At 36.5% G+C, this 17,209-nt stretch overlaps 1 protein-coding gene across 5 annotated transcripts in view; it reads right to left on the reverse strand.

Annotated features, from left to right (window-relative positions):
* Window positions 1–1,455: 1,455 nt before the first annotated feature.
* LOC128988827 (uncharacterized) overlaps window positions 1,456–17,209 on the reverse strand; it is a 65,675-nt gene continuing 49,921 nt past the window's right edge. For 4 of the 5 annotated variants that reach the window (XM_054410547.1, XM_054410530.1, XM_054410538.1 and 1 more), the window contains 2 exons: window positions 4,458–4,769; window positions 1,456–3,071 (listed from right to left, as the gene is read on the reverse strand). In XM_054410547.1, coding sequence (XP_054266522.1) covers window positions 1,932–3,071; window positions 4,458–4,769 — 1,452 coding nt within the window. In that variant the 3' untranslated portion in view covers window positions 1,456–1,931. The remainder of the gene's footprint in view (window positions 3,072–4,457; window positions 4,770–17,209) is intronic. The other variant, XM_054410520.1, reaches the window with a different exon arrangement.

Here is a 17,209-nt window from a genome sequence, read left to right on the forward strand (position 1 = left end):
ATAACATGGGAATTTTAAAATTACAATTTTTTTGAATTTTCTCCGTAACAATTAGGCGCATAATAACGCTTCAATATACTAAATTATTTGTTTTTTTAAGCTCTACAAAATGGTTTGAAAAGAAATTGTGAAATTTTGTGTTTTTAGGGTCAAAAATGGGAAAAACCTATTTTTACCCCATAAAACCCCCCATAAACACCCGTTCCCATAGTCCGATCATGCTGGTTCGCGAACTCATTCAAGTTTATCCCGCCTTACACCTTCAAACCAAATTTTATCAAAATCGGACAAAAATTACTCAAGTTATCGTGCGGATGGACACACACATATATATATATATATATATATATATAAATTTGAACGAATGGTGTTTTTGGCCTCTGGGGACATCAAAATGAAAAAGTAAATCGGTCCCGGGCTTAGGTCTTACCATGAGACCTACGGTAATAGCTACTTCCCTATAGGGAAATTCGCTAAAAACCATTTTTATATTAACCATCTTTAATTCTTAAAAAAGAAGAAGATTAGATTGTGGAAATCTAGTATTACTGTACAACAACCACGGTACAATAAAATAATTGAGTTACAATTACCTTTACAAAATTATGGTGCGGCAGTAGCCATTATTTTAAAATATCCATAAAAATTTCCTTACAGCTAAAATTCACATATACTTCACAAATATACAATATTATTAATTGTAGACAAGCTGATAGTATCCAGAATAGTTATAAGTTTTTAACGAGTTCTTCATATTTATATTCATGGTTGATAATTAATGTTACCTACACTTTGTTATGTGGGCATGCTTAAAAGAAACAAAAATATCTCATATTCTGGAAGAAATCTAAATTACACAAGAGCTCACAGCTATACAAACTGAGATATTGGAAATCTCTTTCAAGATTGGAATGAGATGAAGGGTTTATGGAAAAAAATTAATATAAACATTAACGAAGTAATTTGTGTTATATCTTATCTAGATACTCCTTTAAATACTAAAATAATATATTTCAACAATAAACTGAAAAATAATATCACAAACTAATTTTAGAGTCAATATTATCACATGCATCAAGTGCATTAAAAGCTAAGTTTATACATTGGTTTTAAATATTTCCTGAACCTACTAAAATCACATTAGCACTTTATAAATTTCACGCACAGATAAGAAATCAGATGTGCTCGCGCTACAAACGATGATGACAAACTGGCAATATGCAATATTTTTTGTGATAAATACAAAATAACTTATTATTAGTCATATCCTGTGGAGATAAATGTATGGTTCCCATCGCCGAGCTTGGGAGCGGAAATGCCCTGATTCCTAGAAAACGGCGGTTAAACTGAACTGCTCTCAAAGCAAGGTCGGTTAAAACAAACGGTAATATTTTACGATTGAGAGTGGATAATCTGATTATCGATTAATGCGAGGTCGGTTAAGCCCCTCTTAAATGTATTCACAAGTTATGTTCCATAACTAGACAGTGCACAGCATTGTCATGCATAATCAGCATAATCTATTTGACTGGTGCTTGTTGATGGATTTTAAATCAAATAAAACTTCAATTCTTTCCAACATAAAAACTGGTATTTAAAATAATTATGCTTAAAACTTAAACACGCTTCTAAAACTGTTTGACTTAGTTTATCATATTATACTAGAGTAAAAGAGCTGGTCAAACAGTATCCTAAACTATAAATGGAAAGCCTGTGAAGCTGTACTAAAATTACTTTTTGACATACTTTTGAATGTATTGGTAATCAGATGGATCAGGCAATGCTGTTATTTGATATTTTTTTTACATATCATTAATCTAGGACTTAGAAATGCTTGCCATTGGTAAAGTAAAGTTGCTGCTCAGCCACTGCAATACATAATTATTTCAACACTTTTTATTTAAATTTCACTTGGATGAAGAACAAGAGGGTCAGAAGGGTTGGCAGGGATGCACTGCTAGGCCCTTCTCTGTGTGGAAGCAGTTGGAACATTTATTACAGTAATAGAAACGGTTCCCTCCTGGTGTGGAAACCTGTTTCAAGGGGACGTCAATTTGTACTTGATCGTCTTTATGATAAATTAAAACATGCATATTTAGGGTTTTACTGTCATGGAATGTGGCAACACATTCTGGACAGTGATAGCGAACAGAACTGGCTGACTGCTTTGTATCACTTTTATTACTGGTTCTCATACCAGAGGCTTCTAATTTATATACATTTTCTGATGACTCTATAGCCAATTTTTTAGTTTCCTTGGTTTCCTTTTTCCTTCTTTCACATAATGAAGATTGTACATGAACATTGTCTTTGCTAAAATGTTTTTGCGCAAAATGAATATTCAAAACTTGAACACTTCCATACATTTTATGACAGATGTAACACGGTTGCTGTGCATTTTCATGCCTTAAACTTTGGCATCTTAGAAGAAAAAAGCATTTAGAATTTTTTTCAGCGGTATTTTCTTCACTTTTGATTGAATTTTCAAATCCATCCTTGGTGATACTGAGTACTTGTGCAGAACCTACATCATCCAACTTATCTTCCTTATTCTTACTATGAAAGTTTATTTTTTCTCTGGCCTGCAGATAATTACTGATGGTAACAATATCCAATTTCTCATCTTCTTTAGAGTTAGTGACATTGCTTGTTTTTTTAACTACCTTTTCAGTGGCATCAGGTACTTTATTTTTACAACCAGAGCTGCCTTGTTCATTGCTTTTCGACTCGCTCTTCAAAGGAACAACTGTAGGAGGAACTACTTTTGTATCGATTACAGGGGTTGACTTATCACTAACTTGTTTATCACAGACTTTGATTAAATTTAAGTGTTTCATCTCAACTTTACAGGGTGATTTGTACTTTGTTCCATTTAACTGGTAGTGTTGAGTATGTTTGGAGTCATTGCTAAAACTACATTTTCCATTAGGCGCTTGATCAGATGATATAGACGGCTTCGTACCACCAATCTTCTCTTGAGATTTATTGCTTGAATTTTCCTCTGGGAGGTCATGGCACTTTAATCCATATTTTCCTGTAGTATTTTTCGATGGACTTGATTGTTTCTTCTTCTGAAAAAGATATCATCAAATCTTTTAATTTTTGTGTAAATATAAATGTTGCGCCTGTAGGCTATATTAAAAGACTAATAATCAATTAGTAGGCTTACCTATTTTGTTAGAGGGATGGATACAGACCAATTTGGCATAATATGTTAGATACTTTGGTTAAGATGTAGATAGTATGCAATAAAGAAAATGAGGTTTTGACTTGTGAGGGTTTTGTTTTAGCATAAGTAGGTCATGTAGTATGAGTTAAAAGCAATTATATAACTTTTTGAAAGTCCTGTTAACATTAGTTTTTTTTTTTCTATTCCACATACAAACCTAACCCTCCGAGTGTCACGCGTCATAAAAACGACGCACAACACACTTTGTGTAGGGTCACGCGTCGCTTTTAAGACGCACAAACATCGTTTACGGCGAAGGCTCTATGACTGACTGAATCGGATTGAACTGGATCGAGTTAGGTATCGTTCTTTCCGTAATATTCTAAGCTTTCTCCAGAGGTCTGTCTCTAAGCGCTATTCATTTTAGTTCCGAAAATATTGTAGCAGACAGCTGACGTGCGTGTATTTGTAAACAGCTAGGTTCCCCCGGACCGATGACTGATGTGTTTTATTACGTTTATCATTGTTTTAGTGTTAAAAATCAAAAGTGGTGATATACGTGGTGCATTATAAGAAGATTTAAGTGGTTTTGAAGTGCTGGTTGATGATCCTGAAGAAGTAGGTAGTGATATTGATGTAAATTATCAGCCAGATTCCTAGCTATGGTTAGGCTATGCATTCTTAGCTAAACGCTATGTACTGAAATCCGTTTTTCGCTCATAACTTATTTATTTGATAACTTACCTCGCTATATGATTATATATTTGTAATCCTCATTAAATTTAGAACAAAGTGGCTATTTTCAAATATTTATAGGCCTATAATTTATACAATTTCATTGAGCGCGAACTTATTTTTTTTTTGAAAATTTTCGAAATTATATTTTTTTTTACCTAAAAATTTTTTTTTGAAAAAATGTTCCTTATGTTTTATATATAATATTGAAGCCCATGATTTTCCAAACAAAATGGTATATAGAACATTAGAATTAACATTGTTTTAAGCTTCTCAGATCCGTTTTAATAAAACCTTGCAAAGGGGCCAAAAATAGGTGGACATTAAGGCCTAAACTATGGACACTCGGAGGGTTAAACTCCAAAAGATAAAATTCAAAAATCATATACCGCATTGAGGGGGCTATTAGAGGATTCAGTTATTATAAATTATTAATGAATTGAGATGACGGTGCCGTATAGAACTTTAGATAGATTTTTAAAAGATTTCCGACTGACAGTTATTTTTTTTAGTTCAATGACTTTTGTTATGGTTTAGTAACTAGCTGCATTACCTTTGCCGAGTGTAAAGCCCGAGCCAGTATCTGAGATGCGGTGGAGTCATCTATCCTCCAGCAGATTGGAGGGTTGGAAGCACGTCGACTCTTCTGACAGATGAATGTGGAGGGACAGCCGAGCCGCAGCACTACCTCCACCAGGTGGTCCAGGTCCTCTCGGCAGTGGTAGGGGAAGTGTTGTCGTATAAACTGACAAATATCCTCCACTGTGGCAGCAAACTCCACATTGGCACAGATAGCCATCACAATGAGCACCATGTACGAGATAGGAGGCTCCTCAGCCATCTGGTCAAACAGCGTCATCAACTCCTGAGGAAATAAACAAATCATTAACACTGTCTTGTATAAGACTGCACGGGCTTATACAGGGTGTTTATAAACGCATCACAAGTCATTACGACAACTGTGAGACTTTTTTAACAACAAAACCTGTTTATACAAATCAAATCAAATCAAATCAAATTATCCTTTATTCATTTAGTATACAATATACATAAATAGCGTCAATACAATAATCGTGATAAAACAAATATCTTAAAACTAATGTACAAGAGTCAGTGGAAAAAATATTTTACCTTATAACAGCATTTACTACATAAAAACTTAAATAACTGTTTCTTAAACGACTTAAGGGAAGCTACAGATTTAATCGAATCAGGCAGGTTATTGTAAAACTTAACACCAGAGTAGTGGGGAGAAGATTCTAAAGTTGAGGATTTATGTTTAGGTTATAAAAGGCAGCTTTTGTGTCGGGTATTATAATTATGATTGTCCGAATTAACAGAAAATTTAGAAATATTTTGTTTCATAAAAATTAATAAATTGTAGTTATACAGAATGGGAAAAGTAAGGATATTATTGTTTTTAAATGTATTTTTACAAGAACCCCTAGCTTTGATAGAATAAATTGTTCTAATTATTCTTTTTTGCAATTTAAAAAATTTTTTATTTTTGTCGGAATTTCCCCAAAAAATAATTCCGTAATTGAGAATAGGATAAACATAGCCATAGTATACCATCATAAGAGTAGAAATATCAACTGATCTAGAAAGAATGAGAGTTACAAAATATGCTTTATTTAACTTTTTGATGACGTCTGTTATGTGAGTTTTCCAGGTTAATTTATGATCTACTGTTATTCCTAAAAATTTGGTGGAGTTGGCAAGGTTGCAAGATAGAGTGGTGTTTTCGTGAGAAAAATTGTTATTAAAATAATTTTTTTTAAAGTTCATTAAAAGAGACTTGGATTGATTTAGTAAAAGTCCATTAGCTTGAAACCAACTTTCCAGCTTTTGGAATTCTTGTTTGATAAGCTGTGGAAACATTGATTTATCTGGATGGGTGAAGATAGCAGAAGTATCGTCAGCAAACATAACCAATTTAGAATTTAAGGTCATGGGCAAGTCATTGACATAAACCAGGAAGAGTAAGGGTCCAAGAATGGACCCTTGAGGTACACCATCTGTGATTAATCTATAATCAGATTTAATTCCCAGTGACTGCAAATTTATACACTGTTTTCTGTTGGATAGAAATGAAACCAACCATTTACTGGTCCTGCCCGATATACCATAAAACTGCAACTTCCGAATCAGTATATTATGGTTTACACAGTCGAACGCCCTTGACAGGTCACAGAAGAGACCAGATACATTCTGCGACCTGTCAAGAGCATCCGCAACCTCAGATACAAAACTAAATATGGCATCTACAGTGCTTTTACCCCTTCTAAACCCATACTGATTCATGTTGAAGAGTTGACATTTATCAAGGTAATCATACAGCCTATTAAAAACTATCTTTTCAAAAATTTTTGAGAATGTCGGCAGTAATGAAATGGGCCTATAATTAGTTAGTTCTTTTGGATTGCCTTTTTTTATAACTGGTATCACGTTCGAGAGCTTTAATACATCCGGAAACACACCTGTATAGAGTGAAGTGTTGATTAAATGAGCAAGTGGGATTGAAATAAAAGATGAACATTGTTTTATGATGAAGGGTGATATTTCATCCCATCCACACGATTTGGAAGGTTTTAATTCGTTAATTATTTGCTGAATTTCTTGAGGATCTGTAGTTTTGAAAGATATTAACATGGAATTAGGTCGGACCCCTTGTTGTAAAAAATTTATTGAGCTTTCAGGATCAGAATTAACATTTAGAAGTTTGCAAGTTTCTGTAAAGAATTTGTTAACATAATTTAACTGATTTTTTATGTTTACGGATTCGGATAAAAATGGAAATTTGTCTATTTTACTGGCGGAAGTATTCGTTTCTGTTTTTACAATTTGCCAAGCAGTTTTAGTCTTGTTGAACGATTGTTTAATTTTATTTTTATTATGTAATATTTTAGCAGTTCTTATACATTTACTGAGCACTTTGCTGTACTTTTTAACATAGTTTTTAAAATGCAGATTTGTGGATCGTTTGCTGAGCTCAAAAAGTTCCCGTTTATGTTTACTAGATCTTTTTATCCCACTTGTAAGCCAACCTTTATCTTTATTCCGGTTAAGACTATTTTTAGCCTTAACTAATGGAAAAGACGCATTAAAATGTAGTTTAAAAATATGTAAAAAACACTTATAAATAGTATTTGCATCAGATGTTACATTTAATTTCTGAAAGAAGTAAGACCAATCCTCTGATTTTAAAGAATTGACAAAATTGGAGATATTAACCTTAGAAAAATGTCTTACGTATATTGTTTTTTTATTAACCACAGTTTCTGTATGTTTCTTGGTAAAATATTCACAATTCACTTGAAGATATTGAGTTAAGTGATCAGATAAACCATTTTGTACCACAGAAGGCAAACATAAATTAGGTTTAAAATTTGTTATAATATTATCAATACATGTACTAGAAACATTTGAAACCCGAGTGGGTACCTTTATAGTTGTAAAAAGATTGAATGAATTTAATATTGAAAGAAACTCTTCAGATTGAGAACTATTTTTCAAAATATCAATGTTAAAATCTCCTGTAAGTATAAAAAAGGATTTAGGATTCTTAAGAATAGAATATTGTAAAAGTGAACGCAAGCTAGAAAAAAAAATATCATATGCAATTTTGGTATACACGGTAGGTCTGTAGACACAAAGCACAATTAAATCAAGAGGGTGCGTGATCTGAGCACCACAACACTCAAAATAAGAGTCAACCGTAAAGTTTCCAAGATCCGCTCTTAATTTAATACTGTAATTATTATTCACCAATACACAAACCCCACCTCTTTTTTGTTTCTCTCTGCAATATGAACCGGCTAATTGATACCCATCGAATTGAAAAAGTGGAATTTGGCATGTAGATGGAACCCAGTGTTCAGAGAAACAAACAATATCAGGTTTTGTTCTAAAAGAATCTATGTAAAGATTTATTTCATCGATTTTATTGCCCTGGGTTATCCCTTGAATATTGCAATGTAAAATGTTTAGTAATTTAAGTGCTTGTGTGTCAGCAGTGCCCACATAAGAGGAATTGGTCTTAGATTGTAGTCTTATGCTTTCTTTTGCATGACCTTTCTGTTCCTTAAAAAATATTTCATGTTAGTCTGCCTAGTATTTACATCAGTAAAACTGTTATCAACTATAATTTCTTCACTTTCTACAGAAATCAAACTCTTGGGTATTTCAGCTTCTTTTTTATTTGTTGTGTTGAGGTCATTGTGGAGTGAGATGTCAGGAGTTGTAGGTTGTGTGTCTTGACCCGGTGCACTGGACGTCGGAGAAGCAACATCCCGAGTTCCGATCACATCAGTTGGTAGATCCGCCTCTTTGGCCTGTCTAGGTTGTCTCTCGATGGGATCATCCTTTGAATGTTTGTTAACTCGAGTCTTCTGATGATTCACCTGGGTTTGACTCTTGGTTATTGTAGATGGAACTGTCGGTAACTTTGAGGTCTGGAAGTTAGGTTTACCCATCTCCCACTCAGGCAAACCTTCCTCATTGAATTCATAAATGCCGATCCTTATGTCTAGGTTATTAAACGTTTTGGTTACCATCTCCTTAACTCTTCCCCAATGAAGTCCATCCAGCCCACAACCGATACGAGGCATAGCTAACTTGCAGATCTTATATTCGATGCATTTTTCCTTTAGACTGTCGAGTGAGTTTTGGAGAGTTTGGTAAGTTGGCTTCTTGTAACTTAACTCTTTTGTTACTAAGTAAAAAATATACTGACTGTCAACCTTCAGTGCGGCACAACCACCAACACCTACATTCTGGGACTTAAGCTCTTCAATTCTCTTGAATTTACTCCTGAATTTAGCCGCAATGCCTTTTGCCATTCGTAAATCCCTGGCAACACAGTGAGCCAAAGCATGATCCTCAGGGGCAGAAAATAGATCACGCTTTATTTCTTCGATGGACATTGCTATAGACTGAGTTTTATCATTCGGCGTTGAGTGGCAGTTGTCCAGGGGTGAGAGTGTGTCCGTTCTCCTATCTTTAAGCTTGTCGATGACTTTATCGTACTTAAATTTTATGCATCTGCAAAGTTCCTTTTTCCCCCTTTTATTCAAATGAATACCATCCTTTGAATAATATTTCTCAGATAAGGAAGAACCATCGATAATGAAAACATTTGCATTTGAATGTGCTACATCATTTAAAAAAATGTTATATTCTAAAATATCAAAGTTGACCTTTTGTGAGAGAGATACATCACGGCGGAAGGGTACGGTGATAAGAAATAACGGAGTTTTCATATTTGGCAGTTTAAGGTTGGCGTATAAAGCTTTAAGGTCATTGCTATATATATTATTAGCACCAGCAAGTAATATTGTCAAATCATTGTCATTCCATGTATTACTGTTCATCATAAGTTTATCGACTTTGGCGTTTGGGCATGTAAAGCCACATACCCTGAACTCTTCAGAAAATAAATCCATTGTCATTTTAGCTAAGCCTCTTGCATGACTGTCTCCAATGATTTGAATTTTTTTCTGGGTCTTCTGGTTGTGTGATTTGATATTTGAATTCATCAGGTGGTTTCCCATATTTTTAAAACGTTTGGGCACATTTTTGGTGGTCACAATTCTCGGGTCTTCTGATGGTAAGTTTTCCGGAGCCCTAATTGACTTTTCCCCTGTAGCAAGTTTAGTAATACTTTTCTCTTCTTCAGATTGATTACTTGCACTAGTGTCATGTATTGATTCAGCGAGAGGTTCATATCTGTTCATTGTTGTTACAGGTGGTAAACACGGCCACTTACTGAGACTTCTCAATCTTAAGTTATTATCTTCATTTGCAGCAGTGGAATAAGTACTATTGTCCGATTCCATGATAAATTTACTAGGGTTTGCCTGCTTTAGGTTGTTAATTTCTTCAAGAATACTCACATCAGTTCTCTTGGTGTCACCTATTAGAGTAGGTTTCTGTGATGTATTGCATATAGAAGGAAATATATTATTGTGTTTAAAAATATTTAGCAAAGCCAGTTTTGCATTCACTAAAACATTCAAGCCGCATTCAAACGAGTTTTTTTGTTGATTGCAAGAAACTTCTTGGATGTGCTGCTCACTAATACCTAGACGGTGGGCAATTCTTGCTGCAGCAGCTTTGTTATAGCCACTTATTGAGTCCCAGTGATAAGCTTTGGAAGATGTACTGTCATATATGAGAAGGCTCCAATGGGATCCGGAGTCAGAAGACTGCAATTCCAAGCTGTCGTTCACACATAAAAAGACAAACTTTTTTGAGCCAAACGACATCAATTCAAGCTGTTTTTGTACGTCGACCGAGGATCCTAGTTTTATCTGTAGCGTTGCTCCTGGTCCAAGAAGAAGAATGTCCTGTCTGTCATTTATATTGTCGTAGAGTGAATCAAAATAGGTTTGTAATATATCATCAGAAAACCACAAGTCATTATTTGTGGATGAAGGCTTACTCTGTTTCGTAATAGCTGTAAGCTGTAACTTATGGTCAGAGATTTCCTTAGTCAGCTTATTGATAATGTCAGTACTTATATGATTTTCCCGTTGGATTTCATTTATGTGACGAGTTAGGCATTCTTTCTCAGAGCTCAACCCACTGATGATTTGTTGCAAGTCCGATATCTTTTGCTGAAGTTCGTGTATTTCATCGTTAGCTGAGTCTTGGATCTTGAACGAGTTGTTAATTTCCTCAGATCTAAGATCTTTCTCATTTTGCGCAATTCTATGCAACATATTTAGTTCTTCTTTAAGTTTTAGATTACTTGTCTCGATATCATATTCCTTTTTATGGATACTGTCAACTTTTATAATAAGTTTTGCGAGGTTTGGCAATAACAGTGAGTTTTGGGATTCGTCATTGTTAGCAATTAAAGTGTTTATTTCATTATAAAGTGAGGAAAAAATATGTTCAGATTCATCGTCTAAGTTAGTCACGTTATACAAAGCAGACTCTACATCCATCAATGTGCTACCTTCCCTCCTAATATATTGCAAACAAAAATTTGAATAGTTTCCCGTCAATTCTGGATACTGTAGTGCCTTCAACAGTTGAAACGCAGTTGCGCAGTACTCAACTATCAAGCGGGAAGCATCGCAAAAGTTGCAGGCGTAGCTAACTTGCAGAATCGCTCATAGGTAGCGTTGTGATGTTCTCAAGAAAGGGGTAGCTGCACGTATCCCGTATAGGTGGCGTCTGGCCTCTGTACAGTGGCGCTTCGTTTAGCAAATGTTGAGATGGAAGTTGGGCAGATTAGCTGCATAGGTTTGCAAAATATTGGCCAAATGTTAATTGAAACAGAACTAGGTTAGGATTTAAAAACTTCTGACATTTAAAACTCACGCAGAAAAATGTCCAGGGAACCACAACAGTAGATGCGGAAAATCATTGACTATACACAACAACAAAAGTTAACTCAAATGGTTTAAGTATATTGATAAAATCGGAAAGAAATTACAGAGCAAAATAGACACGTCTAGCATGAATCCGTCGTCACGTGACTTTATTATACAAGGGTAGTTTTTTGAGTAAGCATATTATTTGTGCGTTTAGCTTCCTTAGTTCGCTTGTACAACACAAGGCTCCTTGCCGCTTACTGGCATCATTTGTAAATAGAACAGTGCTATTTGCAGCTGCTCAGTAACTCACATGGACGCTTCACTGTACGTCAAGAATTTTTTGTTAATTATTGAATCTCTAGTCACATGCAAGATAATGTTAGTGATAAATTTTTTTCACCACACTACGATGTTTTAGCCATTTTATGAACGTTTATTGGAGGCCGAAAGTTACGTATTGCTGTCCATGCCAGCTGTCATCGTTATTTGGGGACCAAGCAGGTTTTTAAATCCCTAGGGCTGAAAATCAGCTGTTCGCTTACTTACTTGACACATTAATGCATATTTAATACACAATCAGTATCCATAACATTGCAATATACTTGTTTTATTCTCACCGCTACCTAGAAACTATTTATAACTATTTTTGCTGATTCCTCAAATTAATTCATTACATAACCTTAAAGTTGTGGTTGTGTTGACTTATTAGTGTGCATTATTATTGGGGTGAATAGTGGTAATAGGGTATAGTGAGGTGAAAAATTGTGTTCATATCACAGACCGAAATGGTTTTGCAGCTCTCAATCATTTTAAGTTCTGGACTATCTCGAGCCAGCAAAACATATTTTTCGGCCCTAGATACGAAATAACTATTAATCACAAAACTTATTCGATGCCAAAGTTGAAAATTTATCACCAGATGAGGGAAGATGTTGGTCCTAATGCAAGAAGTGAGAGTTAAGTGTGGAAATTGGTTCAGGGGAATAAAAATGGCAGTGAAAACCTTTTTCTTTTGCGGTCTTCTATGAGAATTCTGGTTACCCACCAAAACACAATTCCTTTCAAAATGAACATTTTAACTGTCATTTTTAAACTCACCAATGCATAGCTGCACTTTACCCTGTTTCATTGCATTAGGACCATCAACTTCAGTCATCTGCCAAGCAAAATCATGGATAGCACCCCTACTATTTACCCCAGAGCAATATGGCATACAACTAATGGGAGTGAAAACCGCTAAAATGGGTATACAACATTTTACCAACACATTGTTGTAGCTTACCTGGCTACAAATCAACAAAACAAGCAGGCATAAGCTACAAAACAGGCCCTTGAAAGTATTGAAAGTACCTTGAGACCATATGAGATTTCCATACGTAAGCTTCTGATCTAAATCTACACCCAGTAATTTAACAGGCTTACAATCTTCCTCTAAGTATATTATTTCAAAGTGAAAAAGAATGTTTCAGTCTTGTTAGCATTGACTGTAAGGCAGTTAGCATTAAACTAAGAACTGGCTACTTTACTTCTATTACTCTGTCATTGTTTCTAGACATGCAACTGCAAAAGAACCGCAACTGTAAAAGAAGTGTCATCCGTATGAAGCATATATCATGTTCTTATTATTTTTAAGTACCTGGGGACCGAGCTTTGCTCGGGGAAAATCATTAGTCCACTCTGAAAGCAGTCTAAGTACTGTATTGGAGACACATAGATCCGTTCCCAAACTCCACACGGCTCGCCTTTACTACGTCCTACACCATTTCCTACGTCATGGACCTGTTTCCCTCCATTTCCATAGCACTTTAGGATTGTAGATACCTTAATCTAATCGTTATTAACAGTTCCCACACTCCGGACAGCTCGTCTTTACTACGTCCTACACCATTTCCTACGTCATGGACCTGTTTCCCTCCATTTCCATAGCACTTTAGGATTGTAGATACCTTAATCTAATCGTTATTAACAGTTCCCACACTCCGGACAGCTCGTCTTTACTACGTCCTACACCATTTCCTACGCCATTGACCTGTTTCCCTCCCTTCCCATAGCATTTCAGAATTGCAGAAACCTTAATCTAATCGTCATAAAGAGTTCCCACACTACGGACAGCTCGCCTTGACTACTTCCTTCGCCACTTCCTACGTCGCAGACCTGTTTTCCTCCCTTCCCATAGCATTTTAGGATTATAGATACCTTAATCTAATCGTCATAAACAGTTCCCACACTCCGGACAGCTCGCCTTTGACTACATCCTTCACCACTTCCTACGTCGCGGACCTGTTTTCCTCCCTTCCCATAGCATTTTAGGATTGTAGAAACCTTAATCTAATCGTCATAAACAGTTCCCACACTCCGGACTACTCGCCTTGACTACTTCCTTCACCACTTCCTACGTCGCGGACCTGTTTTCCTCCCTTTCCATAGCATTTTTGGATTGCAAATACCTTAATCCAATCATCATAAACAGTTCCCACGCTCCAGACAGCTCACCTTGACTACTTCCTTCACCACTTCCTTCGTCACGGACCTGTTTCCCTCCCTTCCCATAGCATTTTAGGATTGCCCATACCCTTATCTAATCGTCATAAACAGTTCCCACGCTCCGGACTACTCGCCTTGACTACTTCCTTCACCACTTCCTACGTCGCGGACCTGTTTTCCTCCCTTCCCATAGCATTTTAGGATTGTAGAAACCTTAATCTAATCGTCATAAACAGTTCCCACACTCCGGACAGCTCGCCTTGACTACTTCCTTCACCACTTCCTACGTCACGGACCTGTTTCCCTCCCTTCCCATAGCATTTTAGGATTGCCCATACCTTTATCTAATCGTTATAAACAGTTCCCACACTCCGGACAGCTTGCCTTGACTACTTCCTTAACACCTTCCTACGTCGCGGACCTGTTTTCCTTCCTTCCCATAGCATTTTAGAATTGCAGATACCTTAATCTAATCGTCATAAACAGTTCCCACACTCCGGACTACTCGCCTTGACTGCTTCCTTCACCACTTCCTACGTCGCGGACCTGTTTCCCTCCCTTCCCATAGCATTTTAGGATCGCTGATACCCTGATCTTATCGTAATAAACAGTCCCCACACTCCGGACTGCTCGCCTTTACTACTTCCTTCATCACTTCCTACATCACGGACCTGTTTCCCTCCCTTCCCATAGCATTTTAGGATTGCCCATACCCTTATCCAATCATCATAAACAGTTCCCACACTCCGGACAGCTCGCCTTGACTACTTCCTTAACACCTTCCTTCGTCACGGACCTGTTTCCCTCCCTTCCCATAGCATTTTAGGATTGCCCACACCCTTATCTAATCGTCATGAACAGTTCCCACGCTCCGGACTACTCGCCTTGACTACTTCCTTCACCACTTCCTACGTCACGGACCTGTTTCCCTCCCTTCCCATAGCATTTTAGGATTGCCCATACCCTTATCTAATCGTCATAAACAGTTCCCACACTCCGGACAGCTCGCCTTGACTACTTCCTTCACCACTTCCTACGTCACGGACCTGTTTCCCTCCCTTCCCATAGCATTTTAGGATTGCAGATACCCTAATCTTATCGTAATAAACAGTCCCCACACTCCGGACTGCTCGCATTTACTACTTCCTTCATCACTTCCTACGTCACGGACCTGTTTCCCTCTATTCCCATAGCATTTTATGATTGCCTTTACTACTTCCTTCACTACTTCCTACGTCACGGACCTGTTTCCTTCCCTTCCCATAGCATTTTAGGATTGCAGATACCTTAATGTATTCGTCATAAACAGATCCCAGACTTCTCACTGCTACCCTTGACCAAGGCTATTAAAAAGAAAAAGAGGTTGCCTCAGTCGCGCGTATGACGTCACCCGCCGACCCGGATCTGTTTACAAATAAATAAATGAAAAACAAACAACAATAACAAAGTACTTGACAGGTGACAGCTGTGTGAATTAAAAGCAGCACCGTCCGGGTCGGCGGGTGACGTCATACGCGCGACTGAGGCAACCTCTTTTTCTTTTTAATAGCCTTGACCCTTGACTACAATGTATCGAGTAATCTTCAGTATAATCTTTGCTAAATGATGTTTTTCCTTTTGTACTGTATTTGTAATTTGCTAGTATACTGTGGGTAGTTGGCTTATTACGAACACATGCTACAACTTCAAGTTTTTTGTTTACTTTTTCCTTGTTATTTAATTCAGCCAACAAGGTTACCTAGCAACCCATAAGACTAATGTTAAAAAAATGTGATTTTCAGTTTCATTTTTCTACGTAATTAGATTTTTGTTGGCAGTTCTAACTGCAGTAAACTCGTTTTTAGGCCAGAATTAACCCTTTGAGTGCCAACGTCCGGGGAACCGGACGTTTTTAAAACGAGCCAAAAGTGCCAACGTCCGGCCGACCGGACGTTTTTAGAACGAGCCAAAAGTGCCAACGTCCGGCTGACCGGACGTTTCGTAATGATCGAACAGCTGTCATAACAACCGAATAAATACTCGGATTCTTTTAACCCATATATTAACATTGAGTCGAAAGTTGCTAGATGCGATACATCGATTTTCGTTGGTCGAAATATCGAAAATTCGATTTTTACGAAATTTTAACCTAAAAATCGCCAGATCGCGCTCGGCATTTTTAGCGCGACCTTCGGGAAAAATCATCGGCATTTTTTGAGCGTTACTTTTATTTCTCGCCTGGCACTCTAAGGGTTAAACTATTTACAACATTTGAAGAAAATCGTCGGAACCGTTTTCGAGATCTTTGTGCAAGCAAGCATACATACATACATACATACAAGCAAACATTGCTCGTATTAGAGTATAGGATATGTAAATTTTATGGCTAAATAAGTTCTATAGACCAGAAGACAAACATGATATGGGTGTGACTTGCGTGTGCCCCACCCCATTTGTCAGTTAGACTATAGACCCTCTTCTTGATGAACTGGACTTTGAAGCAGCAAGACAAAGTTTCATTGCAGACCCATTATAAGACTTGGTGCAGTTTGAAATGAGTTAAACATGTTTGTATAACCAGTGACAGACATTTTTTTTAAGTTAGGGTTGCCATATCCCCGGAGATTACAGGATTTTGATGTTCAAAATTTAGCTCTGGGGGATAACTGGAAAAAGTGAGAAATCTCCTCTTTTAGCGAATTTCCCATATAGGGAATAAGCTATTACTGTAGGTCTCATGGTAAGACCTAGACCCGGGACCGATTTACTTTTTCGTTTTGAGGTCCCCAGAGGCCAAAAACACCATCCGTTCAAATTCATATATATATATATATTTATATATGTGTCCGTTAGCGCGATAACTTGAGCAAAATTGATCCGATTTTGATGAAATTTGGTACAATTGTGTAAACCTACATTTATTCGAACGAGTTCGCGAACCAGCATAATCGGACCATGGGATCAGGGGTTTATGGGGGGTTTTATGGGGTAAAAATGGGTTTTTCTCATTTTTGACCCTAAGAGCTTTAAATTTCTAAATTTCTCTCTAGACCATTTTGAAGAGCTTAAAAAAACAAATAATTTAGTATATTGAAGTGTTTTTGAATGTTCATTGACTACGGAGAAAATTAAAAAAAAATTTTAAATTTAAAATTCCCATGTTATTCTAATAGGGAATAAATAAACTGTTTTAGTTTGCTTGTTTATGGATAATCAAATTTGGCAATTTCGTTTATTTCATACTAAGCTATCAATATTTCAATTGAAAAAACACACCTCAACATCTTCCCCGTAGCAGCAAACCTAACTACTAACTAAAATTAATGTTATTTAAATAGGAAATAAATCTGAAAATTTATAGGGAATATTTTAGAAGAAATCAAGCAGGGTATATGGAAATTCGCTTAGTATGCAGGTTTGCTGCGACGGGGGTATTTTTTACTCTCCCACTAAGAGTACATTATGAAAATTTATGCAAATTTTCATACACATAAAATTTTTAAAAATTTATGACAAT

This window comes from Macrosteles quadrilineatus, unplaced genomic scaffold, assembly GCF_028750875.1.
Source record: "Macrosteles quadrilineatus isolate MER2022 unplaced genomic scaffold, UCM_ALF_1.0 Scaffold_1__1_contigs__length_201487025, whole genome shotgun sequence".
In the NCBI taxonomy this organism is placed as follows: Eukaryota; Metazoa; Arthropoda; class Insecta; order Hemiptera; family Cicadellidae; genus Macrosteles; species Macrosteles quadrilineatus.